The 27,684-nt window shown below is 36.0% G+C and overlaps 2 protein-coding genes and 1 long non-coding RNA gene across 7 annotated transcripts in view; 2 read left to right on the top strand and 1 right to left on the bottom strand.

Annotated features, from left to right (window-relative positions):
- LOC103997899 (nuclear pore complex protein NUP160) overlaps nt 1-9,361 on the top strand; it is a 43,306-nt gene extending 33,945 nt beyond the window's left edge. The window contains exons 16-28 of one of the 3 annotated variants that reach the window (XM_065082882.1): nt 3,671-3,741; nt 3,819-4,150; nt 5,662-5,730; nt 5,821-6,139; nt 6,232-6,363; nt 6,516-6,621; nt 6,703-6,774; nt 6,898-7,033; nt 7,877-7,984; nt 8,090-8,227; nt 8,363-8,536; nt 8,611-8,693; nt 9,041-9,361. In XM_065082882.1, coding sequence (XP_064938954.1) covers nt 3,671-3,741; nt 3,819-4,150; nt 5,662-5,730; nt 5,821-6,139; nt 6,232-6,363; nt 6,516-6,621; nt 6,703-6,774; nt 6,898-7,033; nt 7,877-7,984; nt 8,090-8,227; nt 8,363-8,536; nt 8,611-8,679 — 1,726 coding nt within the window. In that variant the 3' untranslated portion in view covers nt 8,680-8,693; nt 9,041-9,361. Of the gene's footprint in view, nt 1-3,670; nt 3,742-3,818; nt 4,151-5,661; nt 5,731-5,820; nt 6,140-6,231; nt 6,364-6,515; nt 6,622-6,702; nt 6,775-6,897; nt 7,155-7,876; nt 7,986-8,089; nt 8,228-8,362; nt 8,537-8,610; nt 8,694-8,874 lie in introns of those variants that run through there. The other 2 variants (XM_009419234.3, XR_010479388.1) reach the window with 2 other exon arrangements.
- Nucleotides 9,362-9,974: 613 nt separating this feature from the next.
- LOC135593074 (uncharacterized) lies at nt 9,975-13,439 on the top strand. Of its 2 annotated transcripts, XR_010479387.1 has the most exons (4): nt 9,975-11,005; nt 12,666-12,794; nt 12,931-13,035; nt 13,185-13,439. It is a non-coding gene; the product is annotated as an uncharacterized LOC135593074 (long non-coding RNA). The 2 variants fall into 2 exon arrangements; XR_010479386.1 differs by having other exon boundaries at nt 10,090-11,005; nt 12,931-13,439.
- A 2,258-nt stretch (nt 13,440-15,697) lies between these two features.
- LOC135593073 (isoamylase SU1, chloroplastic-like) lies at nt 15,698-27,110 on the bottom strand. Of its 2 annotated transcripts, none has more exons than XM_065082880.1 (18): nt 26,596-27,110; nt 25,770-25,952; nt 25,523-25,615; nt 23,238-23,390; nt 21,990-22,081; nt 21,299-21,440; nt 21,116-21,223; nt 20,884-20,969; nt 20,003-20,074; nt 19,804-19,930; nt 19,461-19,547; nt 18,458-18,550; nt 17,477-17,635; nt 17,073-17,156; nt 16,527-16,607; nt 16,358-16,440; nt 16,141-16,258; nt 15,698-16,044 (listed from the first exon to the last, which is right to left on the bottom strand). In XM_065082880.1, exons 1-18 carry the CDS (start codon nt 26,962-26,964, stop codon nt 15,787-15,789), a joined length of 2,388 nt encoding a protein of 795 aa, XP_064938952.1. In that variant the 5' UTR covers nt 26,965-27,110; the 3' UTR covers nt 15,698-15,786. The 2 variants fall into 2 exon arrangements, with proteins under 2 accessions (XP_064938952.1, XP_064938953.1); XM_065082881.1 differs by having other exon boundaries at nt 25,770-25,947; nt 26,596-26,737.
- Nucleotides 27,111-27,684: the final 574 nt, after the last annotated feature.

Raw genomic sequence — 27,684 nt, 5'->3', positions numbered from 1 at the left:
ATTCCGTATGTTAATTTTCCTCTTAAAGACCCAAGATCCTGATCCATAGAATGTGACAGTAGTGTCTTAAAATTTAGAGGTAATTGCTTTCAGTTCTGATCTCTCTCCCCATCTCAAGAGGATAAAAAAGAAATCTAAGAGCAATATCATATCTGATGTTGTTGAATAACTCAAGATATGTATAACCTTTCTTGTTTCTGTGAAATTATGTTCTACCTACTTCAACCATACTTTGGCACTTCTATTTTTATGGCTAAAACTAGACTTCTGTATTTATACTTGTCTTCTTAATCAAAACTTTGTTTTTTGAAGTTCATCTTAATTGCTTCAGTGTAGAGTTTATCTCTACTTTATTCTGATGGTATGGGTGATATACCATGAGTCTTAAGACCTTGGGAAAAAATTGTCTTCATGATTAAATCAACATACATGTGTGTGTGTGTATAATATAATATAGTATAATATAAGTTGCTAATAGTAAGGGGTCAAGGACATCTCAAGATGGCCATATATGCAAATAATAAATCATGATGAGGTCAGTCCATACCATAATATGAACAGGAAATAGGCATAAGGTAAACTTTAATTTATCTTTCATTCGATTGCTTATAGGATTTGTTTTCTCTATACCAAACAGCACATGTATATGGAAAGGTTCCAAATACTTGTATAGCAAGAAATTACTCGACAATTTACATATGAATTGGATTCGTCACTGTTATGTCTAAGGTATATTTAAATAGGTATAGTAGTTACACTGCAATGGACTTTCAAATGAAAACTTCTACATACCATGTACTAATTATTTAAACATTAGTTTTCTAGCAGTGATCATTGCCTTCTGTAATCTGCAGTATCGAAAATGGATTAATGTAATGGTAGCCATTGAAGTTGACATTGTTGTCATCTGTGCCCAGGTGCCTTGGCTAGCTCTTGGGCTGTCAAAAAAAGGCTTAGGAAGTCTAGGCTATGTTCCGTAGACCATTTTATGTAGGCTTATACAGTCATATCTATCGATTTGCACGATACATGTTTATATGCAAATATATTAACATGTGCAGAACATTTCTAAGATGGTTTTATTGAGATAATTTTCATATGTATATATTTGTATGTTATAATTTTTTTAGTTTAATTTCCTTTCCGACATGTAATATCTTAAATTGTTCATGTATATTCTTGAATATTTTAATGTTACTCGTTAAATGTCAAGGTATATCTAAATCTTGGTTTCTCAAAAACAAGTTGCAACTATCACAATATATGTTTATCCAAAATATGATGGACATTTTGTGAAGTTTGTTACATTATCTACTGCAGAGGCTATATATTTGGTTCATTGCCTTGGAGTGCCAAGTCTATTTGACAACTGTTGTAGTTACTGAAATAAGAGAAAATTAGTTATATGTTTCACCATGTTCAGAGAGGCTGAGGGCCATACAAGTTATCAAGAGATGGATCATGTTAGATTTTTAGATACGATCAACAAAACTTAGGAAGGTCCTGCACACTTCGGCAATATCTCAGTGCCCATTCACTCCTTCTATCTTCATTTCTCTCTTTTGGTTTTCCATGACCTCACTCATTTGTGAAATCCACTAATCCCATATACAATATTTCAAGCAGGATAAAGATTTCATATCTTAGGAGCTGTAGTTTGTGGGAATCTTGTTAAGCTTCGGTTTCATGGATTGCTATAACCTTGGATATGGTTGCTATATCGGAGCTTTGGTATCAAGGCTTATTAAATCCATAGTCTCCAAATGTCAAGTTTTAGAGTGGTGGCTGAGAGACAGAGATTGAGTGTTCTAATCATTTCTCCATAAAACTTGATGAGCTTTTAATCATTTGCTGTGAACTATGCACACTCAGTATGAAATATTGGATAGTGACAGTACACACATCCCAATATTTTAAAAACATATTAAAATATGTGCATATCTACATATGTTGACAATGTATATAAGCTATGGTATATTGACTATACCATGCTGGTATATACAGTGCACTGACGACACTAAGTATATGATATTTTCTGTGTACCGAGATATACTAGCTGCACTAATTGGTTTGTGTTGGGCCAAGAAGAACTCAGTATAGGTACTGCTACTGCTACTGCTACTGGTATATATATATAGCCATTTAAGCTCCATAATAATTATTTTTCGTACTCAGTCTAATATATTTTCTAATGTTAGCCATGTAAGAATGTCCATCTTATGTTCATGTCTTGCTTCATAGATAATATACTGTGCTATACCAATGGAGGATGATTCAAGGTGATGATACATGTACCCAACAAATAAACAAACAGAAAATGCTGCACCTAAAGATTTAGATCTCAAAGTTTATAGTTGATGATCTGCTAGAAGAAAAAGTTGATGCAAGCATTTTTTTCTTCTAAGAGTATGGTAAGAGATCCAAAAATAAAAAAATGTAGATCAGTCTTTCCTACGGTTGACAGCAAGAAGATTGAAGCTACACATTTATTGAAAGCAATAGCTGAGATATATGTTCAATGACATGGACAGTGAGGGTCAGATTCCTAATTTAGTTTTGTTTAAAGGATGGGATAACGATTAATATATTTTAAAACTGCAAGATGATTGAAGGTTAATCCAGTAATAGATAGTTTGAAAAGCTCAAAGAAATACACATGAAGAGCTGCAATTTCACAAAAATCTGTTTGTGGAAGAGTTATGTTGCAAACTTTGTGGTCCATCATCAAATTCTTGGAGATGAACAAAATCATTTAACTTGTTGCAACTAAACATGCATGAATATCTGAATGCTTGCAGCTGAAGCATTTAATCCATTCTATCTAGTGCCTATAGTAGAGTCGTTGGCCATGATATCTTACGTTTTAGATCTCCAAAAATAACCAGGCCAAAACTCTATTAGACAATGGGTGGCCCTTTTAAATTTTTAGTTCTAGTGTACAAAAATTGATCTGTTTTCTTGTTTAGTTTTTCTTGAATTTAAAAACAAACAGAAAATTCTTGTCTATGGATAAATTGATAATATGTTATAAATACTCATCTTAAAATTTTTTGGGACATTATGGCTTCTTCATCTTTTAAACTTACAAAAACTAGTAAATTAGATATAGCAATTTAATTATAATGAACTAGGTTTCTTGGACCCAACCATTATCGTTTAGTTCGGTTTCGATAATGCAACCATTATGGTCAAACTATGCATCTAAGGAAAAAGACACAAGTAGAGCGTAAGGGAGGGCAAGCATGTGGAGGTATTGCATAGCATTTTTTTAATGGAGTGCTTTCACAATCTCTGAGGTGTCTAATCTTTTCTTTAATTTATACAGAATTATATTATGCAGCAGTGCATTAGATAAATGTGTGCTGAGTGAAGTTATGGTGTCCACTTCAGGTTCCTTTAGAGGTGTTTTTTTTTTTGCCATATTGTTTTGTTAAAGTATTTTAGATGTTATAAGTTATTGATTCTTTTTGTTGGTTGTAACTTTTGGAGCTTCATGTATTCCTCATAGCAATTTGAATTCCTCTCTTTCATTAAAGCCATGCTTTTCTTGCACACTGCTGCCATGGTATCTCATTTCATGTATGTCAAATCTTGATTTAAGCTAAAATGCTGTATAATGTGATTTCTTAGTTCCATGAATATGAAATTGATTGTTTGTATCATGACATAGAGCTGCATCTGGGCGGGAAGCACCAAAATATCTGCAAAACCTCCGGTTTGAGACTGGCTTCCAACATCCTGGTAAACTTGTTTTTTATAAGTATGTTGATACATAATATTTGTAATTCATTTAGTTTAAATACTTCTTTCTTTTGTAGAGGAATGTGCATCAGCAGCAATATGGAGACTTCATTACTATCAATGGGCAATGCAAATTTTTGAGCAATATGGTGTGAGTGAAGGTGCTTGCCAGTTTGCTCTGGCTGCTCTTGAACAAGTTGATGAAGTCCTGAATAGTAGTGATAATGACCTTACTGAAAATGAAACCACAATTCGTGGCCGATTATGGGCAAATGTCTTCAAATTCACTTTAGACCTGAAGCATTACCATGATGCCTATTGTGCAATAATTTCAAATCCAGATGAGGAAAGCAAATACATATGCTTTCGGCGTTTTGTTATAGTTCTTTGCGAAAATCGTGCAGCAAAGGTTCTTTTAACTCTTTATGTTCTTATGCTAACTTTGTGTTCTTTTGCTGACTGCTAATATTTTACTTTTACCATCCTTAGTCCAATTTATAATTATGAGAACTTATTTATTTGATGAAATATCTTTTCTTGTAAAATAATTGTCCACTAGTTGATTAATCAGTGACTTGTATATGATTTAAGGTAACTTGTATATTAGCTTGCCTATAGGATTAATAATGCAACTGTAGCTAGGGCCTATTAGACATTTAATGATTCTACCAAAATGGTAATCTGTGAGTGTGGAAAGCATAGTAAAACGAATGTAGATACGATCCAGTTGTTCCTCCTTTGAGAGTTTGATAGCCAAATCCTTCTGATCCATGTAAAAAATCATAAATATTTTCAAAAGCTCTACTTAGAATTGTCTAGAAATTACCTTGGATCTCTTTGTCAACAGTTTGACCTCCAGACAAAAGAAATCAATTGTAAGAATTGTGAAAAGTTATACATGCTGATGAATGAACATCTCTTTGCCATATTAATAGTGGTTGTTGCATCCAAGCAGCCAAGGTGCCACACAGCTTATATGTAGATATTGAAATATTAAATATATAATCAAGTATAAGCCGTAACATAGGGAATGATTTTAAGTGATAACTTATAAGATAAATACAAAGTTTCTTGTGTTTAAGATATTGTATTGATGGTTATACTACTAAAATAACATGATAATAAAAATAACACTACTGAGGAGGAAGAATAAACCACATATGATGGTGCATGCTTAAACTGAAGTACATGTGGCAGTATGTGGTTGTATATATGGCCACATACACATGTATGCAGACCTTGTGGCCACATATGCAATCAGACTATGTTTTGAGATCGCACCGCCTGCATGATGCAGTTATATAGACGTTTTAGATCATTGATATTACTTTCACTTTCTGACTATCTTATTCTCAATGATCTCCAAGTTTTAGTATTTACTACTAGTCAATTTATTTCTGCTGGTTTGTATGATTGAATCGGCAAAGCGCACTGGGTAATTAAATCAAATTCCTTTTTAAGGATCTCTCTTACAATTGTCTTATGGGCCATATAAGGAGTATGGTTGTGGCCTGTGCGCATACCAGATGTTTGGGATTTCATTTCTTCTCATTTGCTCAATGAAATTCATGTTTGTCTAAAATCTAGATTCAATTTTTACTTGGTACTGAACTTCTTAGGGTAGTGATAACTTTTCCTTTTCATAAGACATCGGCCTTTCTCATGTTGAATCTACCATCTTGAAACTCCTTAACTAAAATTATTGTGTTTAATGTGTTCCCTCTGATATTATGCTTAATCATTAAGCTGTGTTGAATGAATATGGTCACGTTGTTGTGATTGAAGTTAAATAGGCCATAATATCAATCTGATGCCTTTATGTTTCTGTATTCTGCACAAGTCTTTATTCTCTTAAAATATCTATTACTAGGTATTCTTTTTCTTCTGTTTTAAAATTGTATGGTTTCTATTTTTTTACAGGTTCTATGTGATGGTGGACTACCGTTTGTGGGATTAATAGAAAAAGTGGAACAGGAGCTTGTATGGAAGGTTGAACCTTGTCTTTGTCAGGGCTTACTTTTGTCTATTTTTTCACTCACTACTCACAAATGACCTGGAAATATATATTAAACTTTGCAGGCTGAGCGCTCAGATATTTTTGCAAAGCCAAATCCCTACAAACTACTATATGCTTTTGAAGCTAATCGAAATAATTGGAGAAAGGCAGCTAGTTATATGTTTCGATATTCTGTGAGGCTGAAGAAAGAAGCTAACTCGAATGGAAACCACCAAGATTCTTCGGTATTGCAAGAGAGGTTACATGCCTTGTCCGCTGCAATTAATGCTCTGCAACAGGTTGATCATGCTTATGCTTGGATTGAATCTCAGTATGGGAATGACTTAAGCAATTATCAAGGTTCACCAAATAAAAAGCCTCGAAATGTGTCAGCAGAAAACTGTAACTTCTGTTCTATTATATCAGTTCGATTTCATTGTCCACATCACTTTGAAAATGACATGAAGGATGATGTGAAGCTTCTTTTCTTTCAGTTGCTGGTGGTCTTGCCCCTGAGTCTTCAGCAATCAAATATTCGATTGACATTGATATGCTGGAGAAGGAGTACATTATAACTTCAGCACATCATATGCTTTCTCTTGTGAATAATAAAATGAAGTTTCCAGGTAGCAGATACTGCTATTTGTCGGCAAACTTTTCAGTATATCAGTTGTAGTTCAACTTCACCAGCAAGTTTTACATTTCATTAATAGACTTGGTGGAAAATCCAACTTCTGTCATACCTGACAATATTTATGACTTCCTTTTTCTCTTACAGGAATACAGAAGCTTACAAATGTTGTGGATGTTTTGATTGAAGAAAATTTATATGACATGGCATTTACCATAGTTGTCAACTTTTGGAAGGGTTCAGGACTTAAACGGTATAGTTTCATCTTTTGTCCTTATTACCAACTAGTTGTAGTTCTCTGAGAATTGTTGAACTAAAGCTACATGTGTAACAGGGAATTAGAGCAAGCTTTTGTTGCTCTCTCACAGAAATGCTGTCCAAATAGAGTTGGTTCTGCATTCATGGGGTAAGTCAAAAGCGGGCACCTCACTCCTTTCTCTCTTATCTTAGTATGTGAATAGAAGTGCTGTTTCTTCACAATAACAAATGGGAACATTCATTTCTAAAGTCTTGCACTTGTTTATTGCAGGAGCAATGTGAAAACAAATAATCTTCTATTGATGTATTCTGAGGAAGAAACGCCTGCTGACAGCAAGAAAACTGCTAGCCCAGTTTTTTCTAAGTTCAAGGGAAATGACCAGTGGGAAACACTTGAACTCTATCTTGTATGTGACTAAAATGCACCAGGGACTATCCTTCTTGAACCTTTTTATAGTTAACAATGAATATTGGAACCAAATGAAGTTCGAACCAAAATGAAGTCCTAACCAAAGCTGAAGAAATTATGTTAGTATACAGAAGGCTCTATGCATTACATGCACTCTCATATCATAATTAATTCATTTGTCTTGCTGTTATAAGCCAGTCCTCTCTAATCATAGGATTTAATTGTTTTCTATACCAACTTCAGTATTAGATAGTATTGAAGTGTAAGATTGTTTATTTGGACTTAACAAAATTTAGTATTCCATGGCTAAACTTTTTGCCTCATCTGATGTTTACCTTTACATGCGTTACATGATGTTATGATCTCGAATTATATCAGGTCACAGCCAGCAAGACAACCTATACAGAACATTTTGTCTGGACCACCTACAAGAAGATGATGAGAGCTGCTTGTTTACATGGATGATTCCATGAGATAAAAGAGAAGCTAAAACATATTTGGTTCAGTTAAAGATACCAAAATTTGGGGAAAATTTGAAAGACTATATAGTGTTTGGATATGGGTTGATGACCACTGTTTGCGTCAGTAAAGATGATAAGTCAATTTCGGCTTGTGCAGGTGCCGAAGCTTATTTATTTCAAAATTATGCAAGGAACTTGATGGTCTTAGGGTTCATCTAGATGTTGTCTGTTAATGAAGCTAAATGGCAAGAAATGATCCATATAACCAGCTAAGAAACAAGAATGATATTCATATGTTCGCACATAAATATATGGATGTATATAGTAAAATGTACGCATTTATGAGTTTCTTATAATTTATTGGTTCTATGCAATAACAGGAAAAGTACAGAAAATTGGACCCAAGATTGCCAGTTACTGTTGCTGAAACATTGCTATATACTGATCCTCAAATTGAGCTGCCTCTTTGGTTGGTTCACATGTTCAAGGTAATACTTATGTTTGCCACTTGGTTGCTCTTTCCACTTCTCTGTCATGTATGGTGTCTTGAAGTTAGGATACACTTGTTATGACTACTTTTCTGAATGTATCAGGGTGGACGAAAGGTATCTTGGGGCATGACAGGCCAGGAACCAGACTCTGCCACCTTGTTCAGACTCTATGTGGACTATGGCCGGCATGCTGAAGCTACAAATTTGTTACTCGAAAACCTAGACTCTTTTTCATCTCTGGTAACTTTTCATTGTTGTCATTACCTTGAAATTTGTACAATTTTTACCTTGAATTATCAGTCCACCTTGTCAATGTGATGTGTGTGGTTTACTTGAATTATGCACATGTACTGTAATTTCAATTGATGTTTTCAGAGACCGGCTGATATAATCAATCGGAAAAAGATGTCGGCGACATGGTTCCCATACATAGCAATTGAACGGTTGTGGTGTCAGCTAGAGGAGATGCGGAGTTCTGGCCATATGGTTGATCACTGTGATAAACTAAAAAAATTGCTACAGGAAGCTCTGATGAAACTCCTAAAACAGGTAGGACAACCTGGAGCTTAGGCTTGGCTTCGTTTCTCGATCTGAAATCTGATGCATCCTGCTTTGGTGGACAGGTACAATTGGATTCGGATGATGCTTTGGCCGCAGCTGCTGCAAGCAAAATGCAGAATCCCGGAAGCTAGGTGTCATGTCCATGGTACGTATCTACATATACTTGGTTCTCATTGCTGTATGGAATTTCTGGTTGAGACTTGGTTCTCATTGCTGTAGCAAATTCTCTGTTGTAATATTGATATGATGAGTCCCACTGTCCTTTGAAAAAGAAGAAACGCTTATACATGCTTAATGATATTTCTTTATTTTTTAATGGCAACAAGATATGGAAGAACAAACCACGATATCATGGCTCAGGCCTCGTCGATGCTGCAGCTGCCGAGTGTTTTGAATTTGGTTTAACTAGTCTTCTGCCAAGTGTGAGAGGAAGTGTTTCTTGCCTTTGTTGTATATATAATTAATGGCTTCTCTTCTTGTTCCTGTTTTGAGAGGTGGCGGCTGACTTGAAGGAAATGGCCTTGGAGGGTGCTCTCCTGGATGATCCTGCGTTAATCCTGCTATTTCATATTACAAGTGATGGCTTGATGGATATGATCATCTGGGGGCAGCATGGCCCTTGGCCGCTTGTATATTATATATACAGGTTTCATCTTTGGAAGAGATCGTATAGGATGAATCGGTTTAGGTATAATATTTTTATACAGTATAATGATTATAGTATTGTGACATTGCATCATGGTGTTTTCAATAACGAACATTGTAATGCAGTACATTAACATTTTTAATGATATCAAAAAATATTATAATACAGTATAGAAGTATTATGCAATAGTATTTTTATATTGTGTAGTGTTTTCAATAACATCAGGAAAAATATTATAATGCAGTATATTAACATTATAATATAGTATTTTGTATTTTTAATAATATCAGAATATATTTAATACTGTATAAAAATATATTAATAATATTTTTTCCTATGGTATAGTGTTTTTTTTTTACATTGTTAAAAATAGTATAATGTAATATAAGAATATTTAGACTAGTTCATCATATGGATCAGTTCATAAGAAAAAAAAAAGAGAGGAAAAATGAATTTGATGGTTGCATTATTTAAGGTATTAGATAAAAAAAATATTATTTAGAAATTCTGAAAATGGGAGGCGCTTATCAAGAAAAATCCAAAAAAGAAGAATTTTTTAAAATTCAATAATATATATAAGTAAATTCTCTATAAAAAATTTCTAGTTTTCAATTTTTTTTTTATCTAACAGAGCTCTCTCCCTTTCTCATTTATTTCCGTAAACAACTCCTAATTTTCGAAAATGAAATGAACTTTTCGATTGCCAGAACTCTGCCATATATGATATAACAGTAGTATTTCGAGGTCTTTGATTGTTGGAGTTGTGGCCATATGCAGAGAATTCGATTAAACTGCCATCTCTTCCTCTCACTAATTTGCAGTTCCGGTCATCAAGATTGCCAAACGCTTTGATTTCATTAACCAATTCCAACAACCACAAGAGGAAGGGGAATAAGGAATAACACGCTTTTGGAGAGCGCACCGACTGCCCACCCTTCACGCACAACCGTTTCCATTCATAATGTGCCTCAGCGGCATTTCGCCGAGCGTGATGCGATCCCCTCCATTCTTCCGGTGGCCTTTTGCTCGGTCGCACCCGTTTGATCCCCACCGTAACCCGGGTTGCCTTTGTCACCGGAATTGAGCCCTCGCCCGCCCGCCACCACCGGGTTAACTGTGCTCTCCCTGGCGTAGCTGTCCGGTTACACGGCGTAGGTGCAGCGTCGTCGCTGCAGGACCAGGCCGTGAGACCCCAGCGTGGCGCTCCCTCGGAATTGCCAGACGGCGAAGGCGAAGCGAAGACCAGGCTTCGCGGGTCCACCGGGAAGTCGTCGACGAAGATGACGGCACGGGATAGGAATCGCGTCGGAGAAAAGAAGCGGCGAGACCAAAAGTAAGAAAAGGGGGTCGTGGTGGCAGAAGGCGGCGATGGCAGCGGGGGATCTGGATTTACCGCTCACGGGAGCTTCCCATCGGCAGAGTTCGTCGATCTGGACCGTTCGATGGACCGCTCCAGATTGAGTTGAGGATCCAGGATTCTAGTGGATGAATCGCTGTTGTTGGTGGGGGCCCATCTGATCTCTTATTCCCTCTCCGGTCTTCTCTCCTCTCCTCTCCTCTCCACAACATCATCCACGGGAAGAAAGACAGAGGAAGCAATGGCAGTATGTATATCGAGCAAGTCAATGACTCTCCACCATTGGTTGCACAAGTTTTCCTCTTCGGTCGGTTCAGTATCGGCAGCTGTAGCAGTAGCTGTTGCATGGAAGAAGGGGAAGATGAAGAATCTATGCTTACTTCCCGTGAATTGCACCCCCTTGGAGCAAAACCCCAAAACCGAACAAGAACATATGACAGAGGATGAGGAAGAGGTCAGTTCTTTTTCTCCATGAATTTGTACACAGGCTGGCAGTGGCTGTTTCTAATTGATCAAATTGATGGTTTTTAACTTTGTTATTGAGAAAATTAGGAGTATGGAATGCAATATATGTTCTGTTTATGGATTATAAATTGGAAAAGAGTGCAACAAATTCATTTGGCAATTACATACCATACATTCATGTTCCTGCCATTTTATTATTGTTCCTCTTTCTTTGTTTTTCTTCTCCTCCATATTTCCTATAGCAGTTCTTTAGGTATGTATCCTGTGTTAAATATCTATATTCATTTGACAACTTCACAAGATTGGGTTGTAGCTGAAAGCATGACAAGATGTTGTTGGAGTTGAGTTTTGGTTCTTTTAGCATACCAAGAACTTGCCACAATGTTGATTATATATATATATATATATATATATATATATATATATATATATATATATATATATATATATATATTGCTGCATGTTATTGTTGGAGTTGAGTTTTGTTGAGGGCTACTAGTCATATTAAGAGCCATCAAATATTTTCCATTATAAAGTTGTCTTTAGGTCTTTCTCTATCTCTTCTTTGACCACTGACTTTGAATTGCTACAAGCAACCTAAACCATACTTAATCATCTGTGAGCTCTTTGGATGAAAACAATCCATGACTTTTTCCAGAGTTCTTCCTTTAGGTTTATATTTAGTCCATGGAGATTGTTACTCCGTGGAAGTAAAGCCTGATGGATTGAGATGGTATAGGTAGTCCTTGACCATTATTTATTCTGCAGTTACAACTGCTAGTTGGGTTCTAGTTCTGTTAAATTGTTCCCTTTTCTTAGGTAACTATTACAATTCAAAATTGACCCAAATGATATGTTCACTTGACTTTTAAAATCTGCAAAAACACGAGATTTATGGAAGAACTAAACCTAGACTCAGTAGAAAGGAATGGAAGATTAAAGCAATACCGAACTTAAACCTAAGCTTACATTTGTTTGGAGGCAACAATATGAAGTCAATTAACAAAGCTGAACGATGAGAGAAGCAGGAAGCTTCATGATACATAGATAGGTTATGTTTAAAGGCTCACAAAGTCAAAAGGAACACATTTGAGTTAGAAAGGTTAAGCATGTAGTACACTGCTTATGGAGTAAGCATTCTTTTCATGCAAATACATAAATCTTGCCTTGTTTCAATGTGAACCTTCCACGTGGATCAGAACAATTTGGTTACTTAAAACTCCTTTACTATAATTCCTTTAACAAGACAACTCCTTTACTATAATTCCTTTAACAAGACGAACATTTTAGACTATGCGTTTCAAGATGACTTGTAGTGAGATGGGTGAAAGATTGTGTATAGGAAAACGCTTTCTTGGGAATTCTTTTTATTGTCCTTGTTCAAGATATATCTTCATCATAGAGAATAGCATCTTGGATTAGCAATTCAATGATCCTTGCTTACATCATACTTCAGAGAGAAGGCTATAATGTCATCGTGCATTTTTTTTTTCCACATCCTTTCTTTTCTTTTGAGTTTCTGTTCCTTATCCTTTGTTTTTTCTATGGTTGTTCAGTAAGACCACAAATATCTCCATAACCCAAATTTTCACCTTACAAGTGTATCATCTTGGTCATCGTATAATACTGGCTATTAAACTATGAATTAGGAATTCAGAATTCTGTGTGAACCCTGCAATGGCAGAGGATGGCTGCTTTGTGACTTCTGTAAAGGCAAGAAGAACAATGTGAAGGCTGAAAACAATAGAATCTACCGCCGTTGCCCAACATGCAAAGCTGTAAGTTCTTGAAAGCATTTGTTTAAGTAGTATCTTGATAATTGCAAATTAAACATCATGATACTTGAATCGATCCGAAAGTTCAAATTGAATACACAAGTAAACAGAGGACCTATGACCTTTTGTCTTCTTGCAGGTTGGTTATGTTTTGTGCTCAAAATGCAAAGTCTTCAAGTGTATCACCTTCCCAGATTATTCTGATGGCGAGCTGACTGCCTAAGTCTAATATAACTCGACTCCAGTTATATATTCTTTTCTTTTTTTTTTTCTTTCCTGAGATTGGTTTCCCTTTCAACATGGAAACCAGATATAGCAGGAGTAGATTGTTGTGCTTTCATCAATATCCATGAGGCATTTCTTAATCTATAATCCTTCTTGCTTAAAATGAAGGCGATCGTACTGCAAGACTACTCATGTTGAAATCAGGAGGAGGCGGTTCTAACATTGCTGGTGAGTATTGAGAAATTGCTCTTCACTTTTTGTGTCAGTTGTTTTCAATGATCAGTTGCCACCATCGTAGCCTTTGGTGGAACCTTTGATCCACCATGTGGATCCCATTCTATAGTTGATGTACTACAGCTTAATTTGCATATCATTGCAAAGCAAAATTTTCAATGAAGCATTTCGAGAATGATTTATTACAAATTTTATACCCATAATTTTCCAAGATATGTTCTTTAACTTTAATTTTTTTGTGTCCCCAAGAAATTTTCAGTCGTGCCAAAAGATTCTGGCAATTTGTTGATGGTATATATGTCTTTCTTCCATTCACATCATTAAAGTATCTCCTTAAAAATATATTGATTTAGATTTATTTGTATATTTATAAATATAAATACTTTACCATTGATACATAGTTACCAGTTTATATATGTTTAATTTAATATGAAAACTCTAGTTTCTTTTTTCTTTCTTTTAAGTTTCTTCAATCAAATAAAATAATAAACTTCGAACATTCAGTTAATTTGGATATATATCTTGGCAAATTAAGTTGCAGTGGACATCAACTCTTCATTGAGTTTCGTATCTATGGGAAGACAAAGGATTCAACAAAAGACGACCCCTATAAAAACTACATCTATCTAGAGCATGTTCGACAAAGATCCCTATGATGTTTTTGTTAGTAAAAAATCTTAAAGGATTCAAGAGATAGCTACGAGTATTGGTATCTATGGGAAGACAAAGGATTCAACAAAAGACCCCTATAAAAATTACATCCATCTAGAGCATGTTCGACAAAGATCCCTATGATGTCTTTGTTAGTGAAAAATCTCGAAGGATTCAAGAAATAGCTAAGCATATTCATATCTATGGGAAGACAAAGGATTCAACAAAAGACCCCTATATAAACTACATCTATCTAGATCATGTTCGACAAAGATCCCTATGATGCCTTTGTTAGTGAAAAATCTAGAATGATTCAAGAAATAGCTAAGAGTATTCGTATCTATGGGAAGACAAAGGATTCAACAAAAGACCCCTATAAAAACTACATCTATTTAGAGCATGTTCGACAAAAATCCCTATGAAGCCTTTGTTAGTGAAAAATATCAAAGGATTCAAGATATAGCTGAGAGTATTTCTTAGATAAGGGTCAATGAAGCACTTAAGCGCCTTTTATAATGTATCGAGATAGAAGTAAGGATTAACCCCATGATCAATTACACAAGGTATCCGACAACAAGTGAGTGACGCATCGAATCATCAAATATTGTAATTAAGAGATAGTAGTTCATGCTAATGTAAGGGGCAGCTAGCTATCATTCTTATGGAATAAACCACTCTATCAGTGTCATCATCATTGATGAGTCATCATCCCTATAGGATCATTACTTGGTCATCATGCTGATCAGGTAAGGTATACGGATGGATATGATATGATATCAAATTACCTACATGCCGAAGCCCCTATATCATTTACCCCCATCGGATTTTTACATAGATTGGTTTGAGACACGATGTCTTATTTGGCGGACTATTTGATCACGTCATCTATTGTATGTATGGATGCACTGACTTCACGTCGCTTGGTATGTGCTTGGTTGACTTTAACTAAGTCATTGTAGTTATGGCCAAATTTGTTTGTATTGTGATCTGAATCAGTGGTTGGATTTAACTATGCTGTCATCAAGGGATACTTAATAGTAGGCTGTATTGTGGTCCAATGAAGTCATCATTAATGGACTCATTATGGTTAAATTCGATTACGTTTTCGTCGAGGAATATTTTATGATCGAGTTCGATTGTCTTGTTACCCGAAAATACTTTATAGCCCAGTTAGATCACCTGAAAATATTTTATCAGGAGACATGTGAGGAATATTTTATGATCGAGTTTGACTATCTTATTACCCGAAAATACTTTATGGCCCAGTTAGATCAACTGAAAATATTTTATCGGGAGACATGCTTGATTGTTTTATGATCGAGTTTGATCACATCATTATTTGATTGTGATTGTCAAATGTAAACTTATTATTTTATGCCATAAGTCTATGACTAACGCTACGATGGGTTACAAGAATTCATTATAATTCTTAATAACTATTATTTAATAACTAATTAAAACCTTAATCACATTAACATTCCTTAAAAAATCATTATAATTACAAAAATATTAACAACATTTTTTATAAAAATAATCTTTTCGACACAAGTTAGCTAATGCTAACTACATTTAGTCACAATTTTTCATTCTGATCTATAATGACATTCCAATAACTGAATCATTCTATACATAATTTAAATGATTGAAGGTTGAAGTCTCATTGCCAGCATAACCAGTTTATATGAAGCTCCAGAGGATGTTCTCTTTTTGGCTCTTTTAGCAGTAGGAAAGAATGGGATACTGCAGCCCTCTTCTCCAAGTTTAGTTGGATGTATTGGTCATTACCGCTGCTGAGATGAGCGACTAAACATCATTTCCTTCAATAATCACAATAATAATATAATAATACTAGTAATTGTAACTTTGAACTGCCATAATGAAATGTTCAAGCATCGGGTTGGAGTATTAATATAACAGAGGAGTAGCTAAGCATGGGGTACAGGTTGGCGTCCAGGAAATGGGAGTACAGTTTGACGGCTGTGGCTCTGTCAGGGACATCATCGGAGAGGAAGTCGTAGGGCACAGGCTTACTCGTGTCCACCAGCGGCTCCCATCGATAGCCCGAGCGTTCTGGTAGTGTGACTGTCACCGGCAGATGGCTTGTGTTGAACGCCACATAGATCTCTCCCTTCAATGAATCACTCTGCTCTTACATCAAGCAACAGCAAAAAAAGTCAGTTTCCGGAGTCATCATAGGTTAGTTGGTTCTTGGAAAAGTGTACAGGATTGAATTATATACCATGGTAAATGCGACAAATCTGCTGGTTTCAGACCAGTCGGGAGTCTTGGGCTGGTGGCCGTGCCATTGGAGTCGCTCCGCTGTTGGGAATTCATCCAGGCCAAGGGATTCACATTCGCTGCAATTTGTGGTTCAACAAAACACACGTTTAATGGCCCATGTTGGATGGATGCTTTCGTCAAGAGTTGGAGAAGGGTTGTCAGGATGGTGCACTCACTAGCGGAACTTGATCATGAGTCGACAGAAACGGTAGAAATCAGATGAGGATTCCTCCTTCCTATCCCAACGGAAATAGTTGAACTGTGGCACATGAAGTTCATGCATCAAACTGATAACAGATGTGACGATTAACAACAAAGTGCAAGAGAATGACGATAGATGCTCACGTAATTATCATGGCAGTATGTGTTGTTGTTTCCTCCTTTTGTATGGCCATATTCATCGCCCATGTAAATCATTGGCACTCCCTGCAGCAATAAAAAGATTTTGGACGTCAGTAAGGTAGCATTGGTAAAACAGTTGTTGGATGCTTAAACTTGTGACGTACACTAAAGTATCCAGGATTGTTGAGATGGATGGATGAATAATTTGGTAGCAGATGAATAAACCTGAGATGTTAAGTGTGTGGGAGACGAAAAGCTACAAAACTACTGAATTCAACTGCGGACAAAATGTCTGCAGGTGGATAGCATTTGATCACTAAATCCCGTTCCACTATCTTGACATTTTATATATTTTTTATCCACCTAAAAAAATATATGCATGTAATTAAATCAATAACAAATTCCTAGATCTACGGCTTTCAGAGAGACAGTTCTTGTACTCAACAAAGCAAGAATAAGTTCAATAATCGATGCCTTTTAACACTACAGATGGTAACTTCATATCTTGAGAAATCCAATAGTATCTAAACTATTAAGACTAATACTTACTTGGGAAACCATGAGGCAAAGGAAAAAATTCCGCATTTGTCTTTTTCTTAATCTTCTTACGGTTATGCTTGCAAACTCCCCCTCCTGCAGAGTGGAAAATTAATATTCTGGAAACTAATCTGTGGTAGACCATAGAGGTAGGGCAGCAAGTAAGCATATACAATATTATACTCTCAATCTTCATTAATTAAATTGGAAATACTGTAAACTTTTCTCCTAATTCACTTGTAATCTAATGTGCAGAACTTTCACTCCTCATATCAAAAGGGAGTAGCAGTCATATGTAAGACGCAAATAAAACCAAAAAAAGGAATTCAACTGTCAAAAGATCCAGCAATGCAGGAAAATGAAATTTGCTGGAATGATACAAAGGATACTGAATTAAAATGCTCATATAAATTTACCTCTCCACAGTTCCAGCTAAGATTATGATTCTCCCCGTCTCTGTTATCTTCACCATTTGACAAGTTGGACTTGTTATTGTATGTAACCAGATCAGCTAAAGTAAATCCATCATGTGCACAGATGAAGTTGATGCTATGCCACGGTTTTCTTCCTCCATTCTGATCCAGAATATCAGTGAGCAATACGAGTCAAATTAGAAAAACTACTTGTGACTGGACACTATGAAAAACACAGAATCCAATGATCATATAGAAATAAATTTCCTGAAGGACGTAAATATAATTCTGCAGACTAGAGAACCATGGTAATAGATACCTTCTATAGACCACAAAATGGAATGTTCTTAACAAATAAGGCGTATAATGAGTGACTTAGTTGAAACTTAAATAACTTCAGCATCTTACCAAAATTGGATGAGATCAGTGGCAGGAAGTTTACTTAATTGTATCCTATACTTGCCTGGAATCATCTACAGATTATTTTGACCCGCTTTCTGAATTCTTGAATTAGCATTCTTACTGCACATATATTGGTAATTCTTTTCTAGCTTGAAAATTAATGTGTACATAAATCATGGTTTTGACAAAATGTAGTACATGCTACTTATCGAACTAAGCCAGGAAATACAGAAGGTCAAAGAAAAAAAAAGATCAGTTTTCCTTATTTGATCGTATCAGAAAGGCACTTTGGGATTGCTAAATCACAGACGAGATAAATATATAAAGCAACAGAACCATCCTAGAGTACGAAATTTAACTAACAAATTTAATTCACATTCGCTGCAATTTAACTAACAAAATGTAATACATGCTACTTAAGGAGCTTGATGAAAGTTGCAATAGGTCACAAATTTACTGAAATAATGTTCTGTAGCTTCCAGGTTAGTTTATCTTCCCTTTGTGTTTTCTACAAATTAAATTAGAAAAAAGGTTGATAAGTCAGATAAGGAAAGGTTATGCATGTAAAAGTCATACAATTACCTGGTATAGATTTGGGCTACCACAAAGACACTGCGCAAAAGCTCCAGCAAATCCATCGGTACCCTTGATGAATTGCCTCACTATGTCACGATACTGAGAAATTGCATCAAGTAGATGTTAGCACTAATGCAAACCAGATACGACAAACAAGGGTTACTGTAAGGCCATAGCAATTAAGTGTGCCTAGGAATGCATCTCATGTGTGTCAACTCTTTTGCAGTATCTCTAGCTTTCTGACAGACACCGGTTGATATTGGAGAGACAATAGCCAGGTAATAGCCCTGCGAGTCAAGTTTTACCATGTTGATGTTCAGCATGCCTGTGAGGCCAAATAAATTCAAATAAAATGTCCTTTAGTGTTTGCTATCTTCTAGTTTCAGAGTAACTTGCTTATTGTTGAGAAGAAGTCAACATTGGCTCCAGCCTTTGTTTTGGGCAAAATCAATCCTAAACCATTCTCAAGCATCCATATCTCTTAATATTCTTGAAATATAATGACTGCATGCTAACGAGAGGGTCTAATGGACATGCACTCTGAAGCAAATTCTAATACCTATGTAACTATTTGTGGCCTTGTATAAGCTAATAAAGAAACTTATAAGGGTATTATGCCTTTTTTTCCTATTTGAAGAGAAGAACATAACTATTTAACTCAAAAGAATGATTAATGTTTGAATGATATGTTTGCTTTCAGGTAGGCTACGCATTTTTAAATAGATTGCAGTGGAATTAAGTTCCACTTATCATTATACCAATATTTCTCAGTCTTAAGGTTACAGAGTACTCCATTGGAACTTTGTTCAAAATGAAGACTAGTTTTTCTTTCTTGTTCTGTCAAAGTAGTTACTCTGGAACTTAGCTTTCTGTCATGATATAAAATATCTTAGTATAGACAAGACCATTGTTCCCAAATGCGCTATTTGGTAATGTAAAAATCTCCACACCTTCAGAAGCTCTTGATGAAACATTGAACTATATAAAAGAAGATAAAGTTCCAACAAACCTGTCCATTCCACTCAGACCAAATACCCGAGTGTGGAAAGCTACCAACTTGGTAAAGGCCTCCAGCATCCCATGCTTCAGCAATCAACTATTTGACAGAATTTTGAAATAAATTTGAATAGCATCAAAAGACGGGAAACAAAGTGGCTTAATTGAATGTAAATGATCATCAATCTAATAAGATAAAGTGCACGATCAATAATAAAATTACTCTGGAATGTGATAGAGAGAAAAGGTCATTATGACCATCACAAACAAGTTAGTAGATCTAGGTTTAGCATTTATGCTTAGTACCCATAAAAAACAAACAAATACTATTATTAAGTAACCAATCAGCTAATTACCTTGACTTTGCAAAGAATTGGATCATTGCTGATCATTTCAATAAGTGGAGGACCACCAACAGGAGTTCCAGTTGTCACCATATCACCTTCTATGGGATTTCCATATACATTCACAGGATCCCATAGGCTTCATGAAACAATTTGAAACATGAGATGCTATGTAAAACAGGATAGAGTTAAGCAGTGCAAAGAGGTCAACCTGCAACTCCTGGTCATAATAGATGCAAGATCAAAGCGAAATCCATCAACATGCATTTCTGTAACCCAATATCTACAACAGAAAGATAATCAATATCAAGGTGCAGTGACAGGTGGAATAAAAGAATGATAAATATTTTTAATCCTGTTAGAGATGGTAAAAAAAGAAAGGAATTCTACTCCCTATTCTATGTTCTCTGATTTTATCAGATGTATCTACAAACTAAATTATCCACAGGAACAGCATTCCAGAAATTGCATTTCAGAAAGTGGTAATTTTTAATAGGTAAGATTCTAATGAAAATCCATTCTCATGTCTGCAACTTCAACTTTTGGTTCACCTACAAAATCTGCAGAATTATGAGGACTTCCTACCATGAAAGTTTTCTAGTGATCACAACCTCTATAATTTCTAAATGGTCTTTATATGTAACATGCTAAACATCAAAGGGGTTATATTGTAAATAATATACTGAAATTATCTCCTTAAAAGGAAATACAATACATCAACTATGCACAGGAAAATGTAAGCAAACAAATTACATAGCAAAAGAGAATAACAGTTAGTAAGACCTCCTCAAAGGAGAATTTAACAATGTGAAACAGTGGAGAACAAGGAATGATAAGAAGCTAGAAGATCAAAGAGTAGATGAAGAGGAAAATTTCAGGGACTTATATAATGGGTCATTAATGGAATTGAGCCAATTGACATCAACTAGAGCAAGCAAATTTTAGGAGAATGCAATAAAAATACATAAGCAACTGCTACACTATATCAGAAATTTCATAACTTTAAGAATCATTCATCCTGTCCAATTGTGTATTACAGATAAGCACATAATTAAGTTGCATAGTTTGAAAAGGATAAACCCGTCTGTCTACCTTAAACAGTCAACTATAAATTGACGAACCACCGGATGATTACAGTTGAAGGTGTTGCCACAACCTGAATAGTTGTAAAACTCACCCTGTCAAAAAATAAGGCATCTAAGTAGTGAAAATCTGGTTGATCTTTAATCAGCACAAATGTTAATTCTTCTAGAGAATTTTTCTCATATTCTGTTTCACCAGTTCTGGTAAGAAGGAAATAAATAATGTCACTGTGGAAGCAAACCTTTGGTGCAAGCATATAATATGTGCTGTTATCAATGCCCCTAAATGAAATCATAGGACCATTCTCATTCCCTTCAGCTGTATGATTGAAAACAACGTCCAAAAGTACCTGAAGCAAATTGTATCAGAAAAATGTTGGATGCTATACAATACTAAGTAATATGAGTGTCAACGTGCTGATTACTTCAATTCCTCGCTTATGAGCTTCTCTAATGAGAGTCTTGAATTCATTTATTGCATCACGGCCACAGTTAGCCAAACCAGCTGATGAATATCTTATCATGGGTGAAAAGTAGTTGACAGTAGAGTAACCCCAGAAGTTCAGCCTGAGATAAAAAATAAACATTTTCAAACAATGAGAATTCCCAAGATCTAGATGGGCAAATATAGCATTGAAGAAAAACATTTAAGTTATTTAGACAAATAACTTGTGAAGAAAAACTGGCAAACATGAAATCTTAAAATGCAAAGTTTCACCCACTTGAAAAAGCTCTAACAATGAGACTCTTTGGACGACGATACCAGATTAGGAATGTTTAATTTAAATTATCAAACAAATTAAATCAAGGAGCTGCAAATTGAGAATTACCAAATGGAAGGTTAAAGAAAACACATTTACAAGACCAGTTTTTATTTTGAACGTATCAAGTGTTACTCAAGCTCAGTATAAGAATTCTTAGTCATGGCCCTACTTAAGAAGACAATTTTTATCGAGAAAGTAGGATAATATATGCAAAGGCACTAATCCACTTTTTTCTGCATGCAGATAAAATGTGTTCTCCACGGTGGATGCATTTTAGAGCACATCTAATTGTACCACACTGTTTGCTTAAATAATAAATTATTTATAACTTACGGCAGTCAAGCTTACATACTTATTCTCGCCAAGAACAGAATTGTAGCTGAAGTACTCCAGCTCGTTGAACTCATGACATGGCATTAACTCTATACAGTTGATTCCCAATTCCTGTAGAGTTTTCAATGATCAGCCAAAGTTCAGAAAACTAGTTGTAAGATATAATCTGTATGATAATGTACTTCAAACAATATGATGAAGTGGTCAACAGTGTCGGTTTCAGCATCAATCCTGTAAACCATATAATTAAACACACCGCCTACTTTTCATATTTTAAGAAAATCCTTCAAATAAACACTCTTTTTTGGCAAATACACACGTGTTGTGCATTGTAGATGGAGATATTTTTGCAGGTTTTAATTTATACTCCATTTTAAATAGTAGTGAAACCACTAATTGCCTACAATTGTCATGCTTAAATATAAAATTCAGAAGCTTCAAGACACCAAAAAGTTTACCCCCCAGATGTGTATAACTTACACAAGTACTGGTTCCATCAGTTAATAATTACTGTTAATGAAGGCAAATATGGCACAAAATTACCACTGAAAATTTAGTGTATCCATGAATGTTTATAACATTTCTTAGTGTATAACATCCATTTCTAAGTGTATCCAACTTTGTACTCTTTCATAGAAATGCAGGAATGCCACCATGTTTTTCTCACATATTAATGCTGACTGCTGAATCCACTATACTGTTTAAAATAGGAGGTTTATTTAGTAGTTATACCCTGGAAGTGGGAGAAAAGAAATGCTAAGATTATAATACTGAAAATAAAAGCTCAAGAACCAACATGATGAGCTTGGGAAAAAAAAAAAAGATAAACAAGATAAGATAAAAGTGATGTATGCTATTATTCTCATTTAATCCAAGATTTTCAAGAAAAATCTATCACATGCTTTCCTAATGTAGAATACTTTCAGTCTGTTTAAGTTCTTCAGTTTCTTGTTTTAATAATTTGACCCAATTCTGTTGCTAAGCATTTAAGCCTCGCCATGTTCTACTATGAACAATCTTATATGGCATAACATGTAGGTTAGGTTGTCTAAATCAACACCTGCCAAGTTATGATCGTCTTTGAAACTTCAAGGTATAAAATTGATAAAAACTTATGTGTATTATTAGAACTAGTTTATATGTATGCATCCATTTGCATATTAAATTAATGACAAAAAAGTAACACTCATAATATGTGACACAAGAACAAAGGCATAGACCAGCTTTACATAAATATATAAACCTAAACATTAACCATAATATATACCTTCAAATGGTCCAATTTTTTTATTGCGCTAATATAGGTTCCAGGTGAATCAGTCTCACTAGAGTCGTGCTTTGTAAAGCCGCGCACATGCATCTCATAAATTATAAGGTCCTTTTGAGGGTACTGCAGAGGTAAATCTCCCTCCCAATCGAACTGAAAATAGAAAAGACAGATTTAGAAGACAAAGGTCAAAACTAAGAAAATAAAAGAATTCTTTTTATCAACTTAGATGCATAATGTAATAGACCAAAGCACATTAACATTAAGAATATTCATGAAAATGTAAGCTCGAGAAATAAAACATATTCAGAAAATTGAAATAATGGAAATTTATATCTCAATCATATGGTTTTACCTGTCTGATAAAGAATATTGAACAACTATGCCCAGTCTGATCTGAAATTCAGCTTACCAGTACTAGTCACCTAGTCTGATCCAAAACCAAGCTTACCGTCCGATAAGCCTACTGGTGTTCAACTATATTGGATGGTGAGCGTGAGCCTATCGCTTGGCGCTCGCTACCTGTTCCCAACCCTTCTTTTTTCCATCTCTTTTTCTTCTTCCATAGCTCTACTTCTTCTCCTCCACGTCATTTTGCTGCTTCCTCCCTGCTGCTGCCATTGTTACACCTCTTTGCATATCCACATTGTGCCACCTCACCTCCTCCTCCCCATTCTCTCACTCTCTTTGTCAGTATATCTGGCACTGATCAGCACCAACCTGTATCAATACTCGATACGTTGTACAATCCAGATACCACACTGTTGCAGCCATCGACTGGTGTTGGAATCAGTTAATCCATGATGGAAGTCATGGACCTAATTTCAATTTAAAGAAAAAATATAAATACAGGTAGATTATATAGGTTAGCATTGTAGCTTTTGAGTATCATAACCATATTATGTTGGTTAGTTGTAAGCTCACATTGCTCTTGCTAATTTAGAACGTGTTATTTTCTGGACACTTGTTCATGTCCTGGCTACTCACTCAAGCGTAATAGCTTGGCCCAAAACTAGACAAGCTTGGACAAGAAAAACCTAGATAGGACCAAGCTTGAGCAAGAGTAACAAGGCCTGGTCAAAATTTTGGCCAAGCATATACTGGCACCTTTATAACCTAGGCCAGCCCAGATACCATATATTGCATATACTAAATATATGTATATATACAAGTAGATCAACTTCATAAAGCAAGCAAACATTAGAAAGAAAGTTGGTAGAAGGTTTATCTGATTGGTAAGTAAGCCAAGTCTAAATCCCACTTTTACATAACAATTTTTTAAAAATATTTCTAGCTACATTGCTTTTGGGGGTCAAGTGGGAGAGCTGGCAGTCTTGGGTTTTTAGTTCCAGACAAGTCTTACACCCAAGAAAATATGGAATATCCATCAAACTAAGATTTTTTTGGAACTGTACTAGAATAAAGAAACATATATAAACATAAAGAATAAATCTTTAACAGAGTCAGCTGACAATCAAGACTAAAACATAAAGCACCTGAATAGGATTCAAACAATTGACCAGACATGGACATGGAATGGCTAAAGCTGCTACTGCTTGTGACTAATGAGATACAGACAAGTCTCTGATCAGTTGCATTCTAACAACGTCCAGGCTGATTCATACAGCTGGTCATGTGCCTTCTTCAATATCTTCTGGCTGACCAATAAGTTACAAAGAGTCCACCACATCTGTACAGGGAATGGCTCAATCTTCTTCGGCCTATGCCTAATTCATTACATAAAATTCCTTGATCAGCAATATTATTAAGATATCCAGGCTGATTCAGAGATGAGCATATGACATTTTGAAGTCCACTTGACCCATTAAGTTACTATGTTAGACATCATCCAATACACCAATCAGCCTTATAGTTCTCGTTGTGAAGAAAGTTGTTGGTCATGTGCCAGTCTTATCATACAGGCATGTTCTTTAAAGTTTAAAAAAAAAACAACACTATACTTAATAATTACAGGAATTTATGCAGAAAAGCCCTAGCTTATAAAGACTAACTAAACGGCAACAACGATATTATGTAAGAGATATCCTTTAAGCAAATACAAAAGTTCCTTCTGTTTTGAAATCAGGAACGCAAGGATGAGCCATTTATCTTCCAAAGTAAGCTGATGTCCATGAATTTATCATGTTTAAGTTATTGGAATTCAGATGATAAAGAAGCAGCGATAGACAAGAATCAAGCGCTGTAAAAATAAAAAAAAGGATGGAAGGTACAGAAACTTCTTTAATAAATTATATGTTGTATATTTTATATATATGCATACATACTTCCTCATTAGAAACTGGTATCATGCCTGCCATCTGGGGCCAACATTCACCTCCAGGTCCTAGGACACCATATTCTCCTCTGCTTATTACTGCCTAAAAAAAAAAAGGAATCAACAATGAGACACCTTTTGACAATTATTGAGACAAGCAGAACATCAAATCTTGGATACAAGGGAATTTTTTTCTTTAAAAGCATAATATAGGAATGAAACAGAGTGCGTAGCTAGTTATTACAAACAAAACAAACCTTAGCATATGGATCCAACAAGATTCGGGAATAATCAAAGTAGTGTCCTTCCTGAGGAGAAAGCTTCCCATCAAACTTGTACCCATACACCATATCGTCAAGTTCCCCTTGAAGAAAAACATGCCAAACATTCCCAGTCCTGTTGATCAAAGGATCAAGGACAACCTCCTCTGTCACTCTGTTCTGCAAAGAAAGAGGGGAGAAAGTCATATCATATAAAGCAAAAAATTCACAATAATTCTAAAAAATAAATAAAACAATCATCACATTCTTTCTAATGTATATGTCTAACCAAATAAAACAAATAAAAGAGAATATATATATCCATCTTCTTTCTTAAGCTACTAAATGTTGGTTTGTAGATGATAGAAAATGTGACTCATGTTATAAATTAGGATGGTCCAGGAAGAAGGTAGAAATATTGAAAAGTTAGAGTTTTCCCTTTAAATGGAAAATCTCTGAATGGTGCATCAACCTAAATTGAAACTGCAGATACCATTTCACCTGCTTATTTACATAATTGACCAATTTAGTTAGCACCAATGTATCTGAAAACTATCTATATTACCACGAATGCTACACTATCAATGATGCTCAAGTCACTCTCCCCTATGGATGAAAAAATTATAAACAATTTAAGCTGAGAATTCTGCTCTCTAAATTACCTTCATTTGGACGAAAAATGAACCCAAAAGCAGTGGACCAAATAATTAGAAAGAAATAAAATAAAAATGAAAACTTTTGGATCAATATGTACGCATAACCAGTAAGTCAATTCAACCTCTGCAAGGAACAAGCCCCATCAATGTAAAGCAGAAGAGCTTACAGCTGTCAGATCAGAGAGCGTGAAAAGGCACAGCGCCGCGGCCGTGGCGCCGCTGGAGTAAATTGCGAAATTGACACCGCCATCGCAAGCCGTGGCACCAAGTGGCGCGGGGCTCCCGGCGAGCACTTGGAATGGAGCAAGGCCCGGCCTCTCGATGACCACGGTCTCCACCTCGTCACCCCCACGAGCACTCGCATTGCTGACCAAAGACTCCACCCTTCTTGAACCCCCAGAAGCCCTCAAGGTGACCGAATTGCCGACGAGGTCACCCCCTCCTCTCGCATACCTACGGAGATTCCCGCATTTCACCGGAAAGAGACCGCAATTGGTCGCGAAACTGAACCTTGAAGTGGTCCTGGACATGTCCATCCGCCCTAGCAGCGAAGGAATCGACGTGCGCAGAGATTCGACGGAGAGGAGGCAATGGGGTAGGAATCGAGGCCGAGAGGACGCGCTTAGGTTTCGGCTATCAGGGATTCCGCGAGCGGAGTGCGGTGAGTATATTGTGCAGTCGGTTTCACGGGGGCACAGTTGGGTATTTACAGGGAAATTGTTGGCAGCGCATTTCACGTGGCCGTTGCGGACCGAAGACGGTGCTTTCCGCTTTATCGCCACGAGCTCGGATCACCTGAAAAAGCGCGCTCACAGTTCAGGATTTGTATTCCCCCACGCTTGGGCCCATCGGTTTCGAGGGCTCACCAAGCGAGTTGGGCTTCCGGGGAAAGTCGTGTTTCCTGAATGTTATGGTACAGGTAATCTACACGGCGTCTGTTCTGCGCCCCACCCGTCTCGGCGTTTTTCGCTTGTAGGCCGGAACGGAAGCAGCGTGCGCAACGTGACGCCTCATGCAATCAGAACCGTTCACGGTGTGGGCCCATCTTATCGATCGACCCAGATATGGCCCACCCATGCCACTTTTGGAAGTCCCTATTAAATTGTAATCATTTGTTTAAGTTTCGAAAACTAAAAGACTAGTAGTATATGTTGAAGTTACAAAAAAGTTACTCATATATATATTTGTTTATATAGTCAATTAGATTTCAGTAATCAACTGTGTTTATCTTCCTATCTTATATGTTTGTGGTTAAG

This window comes from Musa acuminata, chromosome BXJ1-9 (genome assembly GCF_036884655.1).
Source record: "Musa acuminata AAA Group cultivar baxijiao chromosome BXJ1-9, Cavendish_Baxijiao_AAA, whole genome shotgun sequence".
NCBI classification, from domain to species: Eukaryota; Viridiplantae; Streptophyta; class Magnoliopsida; order Zingiberales; family Musaceae; genus Musa; species Musa acuminata.
Note: the sequence above shows the minus strand (reverse complement) of the source record. Positions and strands in the feature narration are given on the sequence as shown.

Excerpts from the sequence above, each read along its gene's own strand:
- LOC135593073 (XM_065082880.1), bottom strand. The coding sequence starts at position 26,964 with ATGGACATGTCCAGGACCACTTCAAGGTTCAGTTTCGCGACCAATTGC. Across the intron at positions 20,970-21,115 it reads ATTATATGCTTGCACCAAAG|GGTGAGTTTTACAACTATTC; the intron begins GTTTGCTTCCAC and ends ATTTTTTGACAG. Across the intron at positions 18,551-19,460 it reads GGTCTGAGTGGAATGGACAG|TATCGTGACATAGTGAGGCA; the intron begins GTTTGTTGGAAC and ends GCAATTTCTCAG.